The following is a 13,262-nucleotide window of genomic DNA, read 5'->3' as shown; positions in this document are numbered from 1 at the left end:
TCCTCGAGTGCAACTGACGATCTTCGACCCCACGACAGCTACAGACACCTAACCAGCTGATCCAGCCCGTGGGGGCTATCTTCGAACGCTTCTTGCTCCTTGATCCGGTTGCTCTTCCTGTTCAACGGGGACGTCTTCTTTTCTGGCGTTCCTCTTTTGTCGCTCGGCAATGGTGCGCCGGATGTCTTTGGTAGCAATGTATATCGTTCCAACACGATATACAAGCAGTTAACTCTATCATTATTCGATTGTGAATTGAAACACAGTTACTTGAGCACCTATGTGCCAGCATTTTAGTAACAATATACAAAACTTGTCTCGCTGAAAAAATGGCCTGCAACAACAGTAGTGCTCATCCTAGACTTAACATCTACCTCTCCAAATGCACTTGATTCCAAAGGTCATCCAGTGATGTCGATTTTGGTTAACAGATTTCGCTCTTCCTCTCGGTAGTCTTTTGCTCGGCAGTAGGTGGAATCACTTCACACCAACTGATGCCATTAGGTCCTCGTACTCCGAGTCTGCCTCAGGTTTCCTTGCGGATACGGCATTGTCCTCTGCTTTTCTGGGTGCAGTTGAGATCGCTGTCGGTGAGAAAGGGTCATAAATTTGACTCCCTCCGGCATTTGATGGCATGCCAGCGACATAACCAGGCGGTTTGCCACCCAACTGCTGAACTGGAATCATAGGATGAGGCCTGTTTGGAGGATGCAACTGGCTCGGAGATGTCTGCACGAAAGGAACAGATTGGCCTGGAAGATTAGGTGGTTGGGGTGGTCCTGGCGGAAAACTGGGAGCCATTGGATTTGGTCGGACTGTAAGGCTTGGAGGTGGCCTTGCTATAGTCCGATCAACTGGGAAGGGAGAAACTGGGGGAGGCGGTGGGCGCATTGGAATTTGAGTTGGGTTTGCTTGGCTAGGGAAGGCTTGAAGGTTGATGGAGTTGTGTAAAGCTGGCCTAAAAGATGGAGGCTGAGGCAAAGCACTGACTGGAAGAGTCATCTGTTGGACATGATGAATATTGGGCCTCGGAGATGCCAAAGGAGCAAGATTTTGCGCACCAGGAGGTTGATATGTAAAATCGCCAGAGATTGGACGCGGAGGTCTGGGTGCTACAACTGGTGGTTGAGTTTCTGGTGTTGCAGGTGAGCCGAGCAGCTGAGCCGGTCTTGATGATTGGGCGGGAGCAGATGGAAGAGGAATTTGATGTGGCATTGGAGCTGGTGGTCCTGGCAGCATAGACACTGGTCGAGGTAACATGGGAGGCATAAATGAGGATGCCGCACTTGGTGTAGTTGGCAATGGTGCACCTGAAGAGAATGGAACAGGTGAAGGTATTGAAACTGGTCCAGCCTGCGTGATTGAGGTAAAACTGGCACCCGGTTGCGAAGGAAATGGAGCAGGAGGAAACTGTGTTGCCAAATGCCTAACTGGTGAAGGTAAAGTGATAGTCCCACTGGCAATGCTAGCAGGAGCATTTGGAACTGGAGCAACAGCTGGTGAAGAAACAACCGCTACAGGCCTCATGGGTAGGGCTTGGGGTTGCAACAATGGCCTCTGAACCAATGGAACAACCTGAGACCATCCGGAGTTGCCTGCAGGAGGTAATGCAGACAAAGGCCTACCAGGAAATGCTGCGCTAGGAACTGCAGGCACTGGTTGCGACGATAACAGTTGAGTCGGAGCAGGCAATGCTCCAGTAGGTTGAGTAGTAAATGGAGGCATGTGGGTAAGCATATTAAGATAAGGTGGAGGCTGCTGGCCTGAATGGTGTAGGTGTGGAGGTTGATTCTGATTCTGCTGCATGCCTCCAGGTAATTGAGGGGTAGAAGGTACAGCCATGGATGGTGCACCGAAAGGACCGATTGGAAGTGCAGAAAAATGAGCATTAGTGTTGGGCAAAGAAGGCATAAAGCCGGAAATTGGTTGTTGTTGGGCATTAGGTGCGCCAACAAGAGGCCAAGGAGCCGCAAAACGTTGATATTGCAGTGCATTCGGTTGTGTAGGCAACAACATAGGAGGGCGTCTGATACCTTGATTAGCATCAACCGTCCCCAAAACCATTGAGCTTGAAGCTGTTTCTTTCAAGTTTGTTTTTGTACTGTCTCCATTAATGGGTGAAGTCAAACTTGAGGAACTTGTTGCAGCAATACCCTAGAAAAAGAATTAAAGTGCAGAATAAGCACCTATGGATCATACAAAGAAATCAGAAAAAGAAATACAAGAGCTCAAAACAAAATTAAGGCAGTAGACTCACAGATACAGGAGTGAGTAGCAATTCAAGTAGGGCAACTGCTGTATCGATTTTCTCGTATGTGTCTGCAGAAATTTTAACGTGCAGCTCCTCATACGCATCCAGAGCTTCAGTTTTGACAGAATAAGTAACTTCATGCTGAAATCATATAGACGGCATCTATCAACTAAAAAAAATGAAACAAATACAGCCCTAGAAAAATGGTACACTTGAACCTTAATCCCTCATCATAATTCACCAAAATTTTCAAGGAATGTATAGTTTGAACTGTGGCAGACTAGATCAACTGTCATATACTTGAATAGAAACAAAGAACACCGCTTAGAAGGGAATTAAAGTTGTTCTAAAGGTATTAGAGTTCTTAGGTGTTAGATGTTCAGGGTTTAGTCCAACATGGCTACATTGACATTTTATGTTTTGGAGTTTTATCATGAGTATATACCAGTATCAGGTATTATTTATATTTATGTACAAGATCATATTAATTTTCCGTTCCCTACACATGTCAGATATGGGTCGGGCATTAACACTCACAGTTAAGATTCAATATTTCTATCGATCACATGTAAAAGAAAAATAGAAATAGTTGTGTTAACTACTTGGATCTGCACCTGAGTTCAAATAACGTAGAATTTCCTTATCTTCTGTGGTATCAATGTCTTCTCTCTTCATCATTAAACCAATCCATTAAACCAGCTTCTAAGCAGGCTTCTATAGTTCTGCCTGAAGATATGTGTCATCTCTCAACCAAATCTGCATCCCAAGACTACAGAGGTCGAACCTTCTTATTCCGACCGGTCACATCTGCTGACTGCTCTTCATCCATTGCTACCTATTTCCAGAAACAGCCTGCTTTTATGCTGTGACCTCCCAAGACACCAAGCTCTTTTACTTCCAAATCTCTCACTTATCTTAGGGTCCAGCAGATCAGAACCTTCTTAGCAGTTTGGCCTTAGCAATGGCTTTCTTCTCTTCCACTTATTAGTGAATAAAGGTTATTTCTTCACCCCTTTTAGATCACAGCTCTCAAATCAGATCAGATCAGATCTGAGAGATCCAAGAGATCCTGCCACTCCTTGTGTCCCTGTTCTTCTTCCTCCTCCAAGCAGAAAGCTTCCTCACTGGTCTTCATGCCATCCTGCCTTTAAACACATGAATGTTGTCATTTTAAACCAGCAGAACTAGTCTTCCCAGTCCATTTTCGCTCTCCCTCTAATTTATTCTCCGTGCGGGGCATCCAATGCCTCCTCCGTGTCCCATTGTTTACGGTTCTCTATCTAGCTTGGCTTTTAATTTCTTCTCTACTTTCTATGTCTGCTGTCCAAAGCTGAGTGCAGATCTATTTGTGTTTGTTTCTTCTTTTCCTCCTCTCCTTTCTTTTTCAAAGATCAACTATGTTCTATTTGCGTGTTGCATGTGCACTGCTTAACCTTGAAGAGTATATTGTCTTCCTCGTCTCTTAGGAAAAGTATTGTTTTCAAAATTTGCTATTTTCAGTAAATGGTCAAGTTGTAAATTCATCTTTTGATCCAAGGCCCTGGAGTGCTTTCCTTTTCATTTTCTTCAATTTATTGCATACTATGCACTTCTTAGGAAGAAACCACTTGAGAGACATAATCATCCCTTCCCCATCTTCTCTCTTTGTTTTCCTTCTTTGCCAATGCCTAGATCTAAGATTGAAGGAATTGATGCGAGTGTACTCTGTCCAAAGCTTTGTTTCACTTTTATCCTATCTAGTTTATATTTTTTTTATAGGATCTTCTCTACCTGATATAACAAACTGGACATAACATAGATAGTATTGATGCTCAAGCTTAAAGGTATTACAGTTATTATGTATTTGGTGTTGTAGGTTTAGTTCCACAAGTATTTCCTACCAAAATCACACTAAGATTAACTAGAAGAAAGTTTTGAATATTCTTTGGATGACAAGAACAAAGAAAAAATCTGCCATGCCAATCACGATGGCAAAAGGCGACTACGCTCGCCCCCAACGCACCCCCGCCAACCCATCCGCTAACACGGAGAAGGTAAATCACGGGTGGCTACTAACCTTCGAATAACGACTAGTGCATGACAGAGGCATTTACCTCGGCTATGCCGAGATTTGAATCTCAGACCTGATGACAGTACCTCATGCGCTAGCCACTAGACCGTCCCGAGGGGACCCTGCCATGCCAATCACAAAACTAGAGAAGATAGCAGAGTAGCATGGATGACTGCTAAAATATCAAACTACGAATCAAAATAAAGATGCACAGACAATTCAAATACCAAAGCTAAGTTGCTATAACAAATTATGAAAGGTACACAGGAAAAGCAAGAATCTAAAGATTTTATAGCCTGGAAAAAAGGAACCATATCAACACTGAAAAAATATATGTAGTATAACATATTATGGCTAGGTTAGCAAACCAATTTATTAAGTTCAATTGCTAGTAAAATGTCATTATTGTAATCACCTTATCTCTTGTGTCTTTTTTTGTTCCATAAACTCGTATTTTAGTTCCTGTCTCCTGTGGTGCACAAAAGAAAAGGAAAAAAGATAAAAAGATAGCAAATATTATATCAATGTTTAGAACACTGCTCAAAAGAATCACCATAACGTAATTCATACTTCTTCTAGTCGCTTCTGGGTATTGCTTTCAGGCCCCAGTAGTAGCTGAATAACATTATATCCTGGATGTGCACTGATCTTCAATCACCATAAGAAAGAACATGCAAAAACACAAAAGATAACAAGTAATGGAGACAGATCACGGAATTGCTATTCTCTAACAAATGAAAACTTAATTATCCAGTACATCTTAAAATAGTAATAATAGGTAGGGGTGGCAAACAGGTTCGTGTAGCCCACAACAAGACCTAGAATGACATGGGTTGTGCCTGCCATGGCGCACCAAAGACTGGCTCGTGCTGGGACAGGCCAGGCCTAGCCCATGGGTCAAACTGGACAGTTGCTGCTTGGCCTGCACGTCGTGTGTTCCGTGCTGAGTACAGCATGAAGCTGTACCGGGCGTAGTCTAGAAGGACTGCCCCACTTCTTTACACAGTCAAAAAATGTGATTTGACTAGAAGACTCCCAAATTTTCAAAATAAAGGTTAGTTAGTTTGCGGGTATTTGGGTCAAATTAAGATTAAAATTACTATTTTACCTCAAAAAAAATTTCTAAACTTTCCCTATAGATAATCCCACCCCTTATAAACAATTCACAATTCTCATTGTCAATCTCTCAACTCACAGCTTGCATTCTCTTCATTCTCATTCTCTAAATCCCTGATCTTTACCAATCTCTTTATTTTTTATTATTATATTATCTATTTTATGAAAGGAAGCCTTGGCACAATGGTAAAATTGTTGCCATGTGACCTAGGTCACATGTTTAAGTCTTGAAAACAATCTCTTGCAAAGCAAAGTAAGATCGCGTACAATAGATCCTTATCCAGGACCCCACATTGATGAGAGTTCGAGCAGCGAACTACCCTTTTTATATTATCTATTTTATAATAATCTCCCTAATTTATTTAGACGACCAATAAATGCTCCAGTTAGACGATGTGAAACTCTGATAAACATGCATATCAAACGAGGAAGAGGACGACAAAAAAAGACTTGGTTAGCAACAATAAAACAAGATAAAATTTATTTAAATATAGATGATGATATAATAGGAGATAGGGCTCAATGGCGTAAAAGGATTCATACAGCCGACCCCACCTAGTGGGAAAAGGCTTGATTGTTGTTGTTGTTGTTGTTGTATAATAATCTCCCTAATTCCTCACGAGGTCACCATCAACGTTGTAAGCATACCAGTACCCTGATAGCGTAACTCTTTGTGTCGAGGTAGGATATTAATTTAAAATTTTTACTAATGCATTTATTTAGAAGAGTATTTTTTATCATATAGACAATTAATAATTTTTAAAATTTATATTAAGATATAATGGAAGGCCATGGTTTTGGTATTGGATAACCACGACTCTCTAGCTCTGAGGCTGAAAATGTTAGATGCTCTAGGATTTGCAAGTAAGGATCTCAACCTATTTTGTATCTGTGTCCATGGAAGATCCAACAAACTCCACTCATTGAATGGGTTGGGATCCCTGGAAAGGAGTTGATGTTCAAATTGGCCCAGGGTCCGGGGAAATGGCACAATGGCACAACACAAAAAGCAAACAAGCCTAACGGGCTTGTGTCATGCCCAGCCGAGGCACAACCCATTGACACCACTAATAATAGGCACTCTTGGCACCATGCAAAATTTTATGTTTGAGGGGTTTAAAGATTGTCCACAACAAGGCTAACCCAATATTATTTTGTCCGTCAAAATTTGCTATATTAAAAGTCTTCCTCTAGTTCACCATAACTTTTACCAACTAAAATCCAAAAGTGATACTACAAAGGATTTATAGAATATTTACACGAAATGCAAATCAAAACATTAAATTTAAGAATCTAACCCCATAAAACAACTTTTTGAAAAAGGTGCAAGTTGATAAAAGTATTGTTGGTCATATAAAACACAGAAGCTATCCACACAAATGCCTAGAACAGTGAATATGCAGCATGGTAAACAAAGAAAGCAGATGACAGAACCATATAATAAACTTACAGGAATGGGAATATCAGTCTCTTTCAACAATGGTTTGTAATCAGATGGAGGTTTGTAGGAAGGATTCAACCGAAGAATTTCACCTATAAATTCAGTATTTCAAATTTATAGAGGCCACTTACAATGAAAATGCAATTCCTCAGACACAAGAGCATATGGGAAAGAAATAAGCTGAGAAACAGAAGATAATTACCAATAACTTCTCGCCTTTCCAACTTCAAACGTTGTATCTTTGAAGACTGCATATTAATGTTGAAGGTTAAACCAATTAGTAATGAATGTAGTTATCACTTCCCAGGAGAGGTAACTAGAAAGGTACAGGGACACAATAATCAGTATACATGTAAAATAGTGAGAGATTTTTAATAGCATAGCCTGAACATGTCTATGAAGAGAATAAGTAAAATATGCTTAGAAATAATCAAAATTATTTTCCTTAAAACAATATCATGTATTCTACCTCCTTGCCATTGGTGTGGCTGCCAGAATCATCATCCAAATCTTGCTTTATTGAGGAAGGACTTTGATCATCTGTGGTTTCCAGAACTCCAGATTTCAGTTGCTCGGTAATTTGCTCCAAACGAATCTGCTCAGGAAGTAATATCACTTAATGTAACCTGGAATTTGAAGCTTCTTATGAGAAACTTCCATCTAGTAGCTAGAGGGAAAATGAAAGTCTCCTGCTGAAATAGTTGAGAATTTTTTTGACATGTGGAATCATTATGTTTGCATGTATTTACATTGTGGCAGGACTCAAATAGCATCTCATGTACATGAGACTGTGCCTGGTATCACTTTAAACCAAATAGAGATATATAATAGTAAAATTTCTAATATTTTCACAATAAGGATGAAAAAAACAAAAATCAAAAAGTTAAAATCAAGCAACTAAGGGTTACAATCAATTATCTCAGTCACACCATACCTGATATGCTAGCACCCTTCCTTTTCTGACGGCGGCATCCAGTGTAGGATCAGGACCCCATTTGGTTTTTCTTTGAACTGATTTGGCTGTTTCTTCTTTAGCAGAACTACCATCTGATTTTCCCCCAGCTCGAAAGATAGGAACCAATGAACCAGAGTGTTTATTTTTTGGTATCACAAATCCAGATTTTGCACCAAAAAAGGAAACCTTAGGACTGCTTGCTGAAACAGTAGACGAAGTGGGCATAGTTCCACTAGTTTGTGCTCGGCGTGGTTCAGTATTTGTTGGATCAACTTTTGCAGCCATCGCAATGCTAATATCTGTCTTCTCAATGTAGTTAATTACTCTGCTGGTATCACACGTCTACAAGAACCACAACAAGCTCTTCATCAAAATTGGAAATTGGGTCACTATCAAGCCTTTTTTCTCGGAATTGTAAAGAGATTGTCAAGCTATGCCAAAGGGCATCATCATACAAAACAAAAAAATTAATAAATGTAAAACACTCCGAAATGAGATCATTCCTCTTCTAACAATCAACGAATTACAAAGTAACAGGAAGAAAAAAAAAAACTCAAGGAGCTGCGAAATGACAACCTGAAATTGGCTATACTTGTTTCTGTGAAAACCTCCAGTAACTGATCGTCGAAGAGTTGTGATCCAAAGTCGACCGATCTGCTGTTTCTTTACCTGAGACCAAAGAGATCGAAGAGGGAGAGGAGAAGTTTAGGGGGAAAGGAGCAGAGTGAGGTAGAGGACGGAGAAACAGCGACGCGTCGATATTGCGGGAAGGGGGTTAGGGCGAACTCAATAGCTATTTGGCGACAAATTTCATTTAGCCCCTCACATGTTTTTTAATCTAAAGTACCTCGAGCTGAAAATGTATAATGATTATATATTCTGTGACTTTTCCCATTTCTAAATTTTAATTTATATATTCTGAAAATGAAATTATAAATTTTTCATGAGTTAAATAAAGGAAAAGAAATAAAAGAGTGTCACTAATTATCAGAATCGTCTTTTTTAAAAAAATTAAAAGTTAAAATAATAACCTAATATATTTCTCATGCTAAAAATATCTACTGTGTCAATATTTTTTTTTTATTTTATTAAAAATATTATGTGTTGAGCACTTTTATATCAAAATCTTTTTATTTTAATTTTGTCAAAATAAATAAATAAACGTAATTAAAATTATTTTACCTTAATTAAAATTAATTTAAAGCTATTATATATCTATACCAAGTTACCAACTATATAATAATCGTTAGCAATTATATATATAAATGTTATACTTTGTAATGACTACTATATAACTATTATAATAATTTTAAAGTGATTCTATTCAAGTTGAAATAATTTTGATTTTGAATCATTTTAACAAGCTTAAAATATTTTAATATAATAATGATGTACTAATTTGTATTAAGTTGAGTTATGTTGCAGCTGTTAAAATTTATATGTTATAGCCGCTATCATGTGCATGTTATAATAATATTATAATAGTATTAGAATAAAGATATTTTTTAAATATAAGATATTATTTTAATATTTTAAAAATGAAATTCACACCAATTTTCTTATAATATCTAAACCATCCACTTTATTAAATTTAGATCATCATTTTTTTTTACTGTACATTACATCAATTATCTTAAAATTTTTATTATTTTAATTTTTCTTCCACTTTTTTTATTATTTTTTCTCTCTTCCTATATAATATATTTTTTTATAACTCGATCGTTCTATTTTTTTTTATTAGTCAATTTTTTCTCTTAATTTTTTCTCTTTCCTAAATTAAATAATATTTTAATATTTAAAAATGAATTACATTCCCTAAATTTAGAAAAATATAATTTATGAAATCTTAATTTAGGGAATAAAATATCCTAAATTAAATGATATTTGAATGTTTAAAAAATGAATTACATTCCTTAAATTTAGAAAAATATTATTTATGAAATCTTAATTTAGGGAATAAATAGAATAATTGATGAAAAAAAAATTTATTTAAAATTTAAGATATATTCAATGTTTAGGAAAATTGACTTGGATATTTTAACTGATATCATTTTATTTAATGCAACACTTTTGTATTGTGTATATATATATACACACACTAGCCACTGCTATGGAGGTGGTGTTGATCTCAAAGACTAATACCTAATATCCTTGGTGTTGGTCTTTAAAAATATACCACAATGGTGGCAGGTATATTTAAGTTGTGGTGCTAAATTGTTGCATGCAATTAAAGAAAATAGAAGATAGAATTTTATTTTAATTTAAAAAGAAAAAGATAAAAATTGTTGCATATATATATATATACTTTTTGGAAGGGGTAAATAATGGGGAACTTTGTCCTAGTGCAACGACCTTTTGCATAGGAAAGGTCAGACACCTAATGAGATATTTTTTTTATCAAAATTTATTAAAGCAACTACTAATGCATGTACTAACTATACCAACCTATGGGTGCTATAAAACATCATACATGAATATTTTAAAGCTTTGTTTGATAAAATAATTAAGTTAAATTAGGCCGAATCTAAAATAAATTCAAGCGGTTGAAAAAATATATATATTCAAATTTGATTTTTTTTTTTATTAGTTTGAGTTTAATTGTTGAAAAATTTATAATTTTAAATTTGTTTAATTAGTTAGTGAGTTTATAATATAAATTTGTTTCTTTATTTTATTTATTTCTTTATCATGATAATAATTTTATTAACGAAAATAGTTCACTTGTTCATAAACATTGTTTATAAATAATTTATAATTTTATTCATAAATATTATATATATATTAGACACATAAGAATGATACTCTGCATATTCTAACGTAAGAAACAGTGGATAATATCTAACTTGGATGATCTGACGTGACTAAAATTGATTTTTTTTTCCTCACATCAGCATGCAACTCTCTCTCTCTTGCATGCAACCAACTCTTTTCTCTCTAATACATGTAAGGTGGTGTTGATTTGTATAAACCAACACTAAGATAATGTTGGTTTCTACAAACCAGTACCAACGCTAATTTGAAACAAGCATCAGCCCGTATCATGTTGGTGATATAACTTTTACTGTAATTGTTGGTACTACACAAAATAGAACTATTAATATTGACTTTAAAACAAAAATAACTATCAATGCTACTAATAATGTCCTTCCTTTTCCCAATTGAATTCAGTATCATTAGATGAATGATTTCATTTTCTTAGACTTAGACCCCCTATTCAAATAACTAGAAACAATAATTTGTAGTTCACTCATAAAGGAACTATCATTGTCAATCTTATAAAATACTAGAAGGGAAATGTTTTAGGTTTATAGAATAAAGACAGAATATATAGAATTTGAGTTTAACAATATTAGATGTAATCGGACAATTATTCAGATAGGAGATGACGAGTTATCTGGAACAAAAAGCTTTAAATATTTAGGATCATTTTTGTAAAACGATGGAAAGATTGAGAGTGATGTCTTACATAGGATATAAGCAGAATGATTGAAATGGAGAAGTATGTCAGATGTTTTATGTGACTGTAAAATACCTTTAAAACGTATAAGAAAGTTATATAAAACCGTAAATAGACTTGCTATGTTATATGGAACTAAATATTGGGCTATAACTTTACCACATGAGTAGAAGATGAGAGTTGTAGAAATGAGGATGTTAAGGTAGATGTGTGAACATACGAGAATGGACAAAATAAGAAATGAGAGCATTAGAAAGAAAGTCAGAGTTACATCTATTGAAAGAAAATTCTGAGAGACACATTTAAGATGGTATGAATATGTACTTAGAAGACCAATAAATACTCCAATTAGGTTATTGAAACTATGACAAATACACATATCAAACGAGGAAGAGGAAGACCAAAAAAGACTTGGTTAGCAATAATAAAATAAAATAAAATTTATTTAAATATAGATGATGATATAGTAGAAGATAGAGTTCAATGACATAAAAGGATTCATATAGTCGACCTTATCTAGTAGGATAAAACTTGGTTGGTATTGTAATATAAAAAATTATAGAGTAATGATCACCATTACTATCCCTAACAAAAAAATGTCATCAAAGATGAACCTCTAAATATTCCTGATATTAATAAAATAATCAACATTATTAAAACTATAATTATTAATACGATTCCAACTAGGAATTTTTTTATATCTGTATGTCTAGTATTATCAACACTATCTATTGATTTACTTGACTCACACCTATATTCTATCTTCTCGTTGGAAAATACAAAATTCTATTGCCATTTGATCATAGAAATACCTCCTATCTAATGAAAATAAAAAAAAATTGATGAATGATCATTTGACCTTAACTATCAGAATTAAACATATGAATCTAAGCATTATAATTGTTAACTAACTAGGAATAAGTATTAAAATAAAAAATTATCTTTTGTGGAAATTTAAAATATTATTTTAATATATGATAGAATCTTTTTCTCAACTTTTGTCTTTAATAGAAAGACATGACTTTTTCGCATATGATGTATAAAATACCATAAAATTCAAACCAAAAAATTATGAAATGTTTTTATTTCAATAAATAAACAATTTGTTCTCATTTCTCAATCTCATTTATCATAGTAAACTACTAATGGAACTTACTCTATAATATAATTTGAAATTTAAATTTGTTTGAATAATTTCTCTAAGTTATAAGTTTAAGTTAATAGAAGAAGTTCTATTTGCTCAATCAATTATTCCCCTATAATCTTTTCTCTCTTTTTGTTTGTCCACAACTTCCTGTCAATCTAAACAAAAGAGTTATAGTTTGACATCCTTCCCTTGTATTCTCTTTGTTTGTATATCTATTACAAAGAATAGGATACAAGTAATGAATTCTCGGCATCCCACAAAACGAAAAAAGTATAAACAAAGCAATAAAAAGGGTTTGGAGATTTTTTATTGATCCACACACACACAAATTTGACACATTTTACCTGTTGGAACCCCAAGTTTGTTTTGGTGTGATCAACAAGTTAAGTTAGGTCCTGCGTTGTTTCTAACCTTGTGTCTAAGTGTGCAGGAGCTTAGGAGCACAGGTACTCGAGCGGAAGACGCAGCTAGCGAGAAGGACGGCACGCTGTGCGTCCGAGGGACGAGGTGCTGCGGAAGAGTACACCGGCGGACGAGAAGGAAGTGCGCGCGGTGGTTCCGAGGTACGAAAGCCGGAGCGGAAGATTGCTCGGGGAGCAAGAGACGCAGCTAGCGCGAAGGTCGGCACGGGGTGCGACCGAGGGACGAAGTCTGCGGATGAGTACGCTGGTGGACGAGAAGGGACACGCGGTAATTCCGAGGGACGAGAAGCCGGAGGGAAGCACGCTCGAGAAGACCGGAAGATGGGTTCGGGTGAGCCCTATTCCGGATGTCAGAGATCACCCAAGCAAGCGGAGCCGGAGCAGAAAGACCCGGACCAGAGGCGAGCTGAACCAGAGAAGAGA

General features: G+C 36.1%; 1 protein-coding gene across 1 annotated transcript; it reads right to left on the bottom strand.

Annotated features, from left to right (window-relative positions):
• Positions 1-219: 219 nt before the first annotated feature.
• Positions 220-8,601, bottom strand: LOC122007205 (extensin-like). The gene is made up of 9 exons (XM_042563022.1): positions 8,390-8,601; positions 7,793-8,155; positions 7,328-7,453; positions 7,061-7,106; positions 6,868-6,950; positions 4,872-4,949; positions 4,717-4,770; positions 2,258-2,392; positions 220-2,154 (listed from the first exon to the last, which is right to left on the bottom strand). Exons 2-9 carry the CDS (start codon positions 8,096-8,098, stop codon positions 478-480), a joined length of 2,505 nt encoding a protein of 834 aa, XP_042418956.1. The 5' UTR covers positions 8,099-8,155; positions 8,390-8,601; the 3' UTR covers positions 220-477.
• Positions 8,602-13,262: the final 4,661 nt, after the last annotated feature.

The sequence above is a fragment of the Zingiber officinale genome, chromosome 7B (assembly GCF_018446385.1).
Source record: "Zingiber officinale cultivar Zhangliang chromosome 7B, Zo_v1.1, whole genome shotgun sequence".
In the NCBI taxonomy this organism is placed as follows: domain Eukaryota; kingdom Viridiplantae; phylum Streptophyta; class Magnoliopsida; order Zingiberales; family Zingiberaceae; genus Zingiber; species Zingiber officinale.
Note: the sequence above shows the minus strand (reverse complement) of the source record. Positions and strands in the feature narration are given on the sequence as shown.

Excerpts from the sequence above, each read along its gene's own strand:
- LOC122007205 (XM_042563022.1), bottom strand. The coding sequence starts at position 8,098 with ATGGCTGCAAAAGTTGATCCAACAAATACTGAACCACGCCGAGCACAA. Across the intron at positions 7,454-7,792 it reads GAAGGGTGCTAGCATATCAG|ATTCGTTTGGAGCAAATTAC; the intron begins GTATGGTGTGAC and ends CTTCCTGAGCAG. Across the intron at positions 4,950-6,867 it reads AGACTGATATTCCCATTCCT|ATCAGTGCACATCCAGGATA; the intron begins GTAAGTTTATTA and ends TGGTGATTGAAG.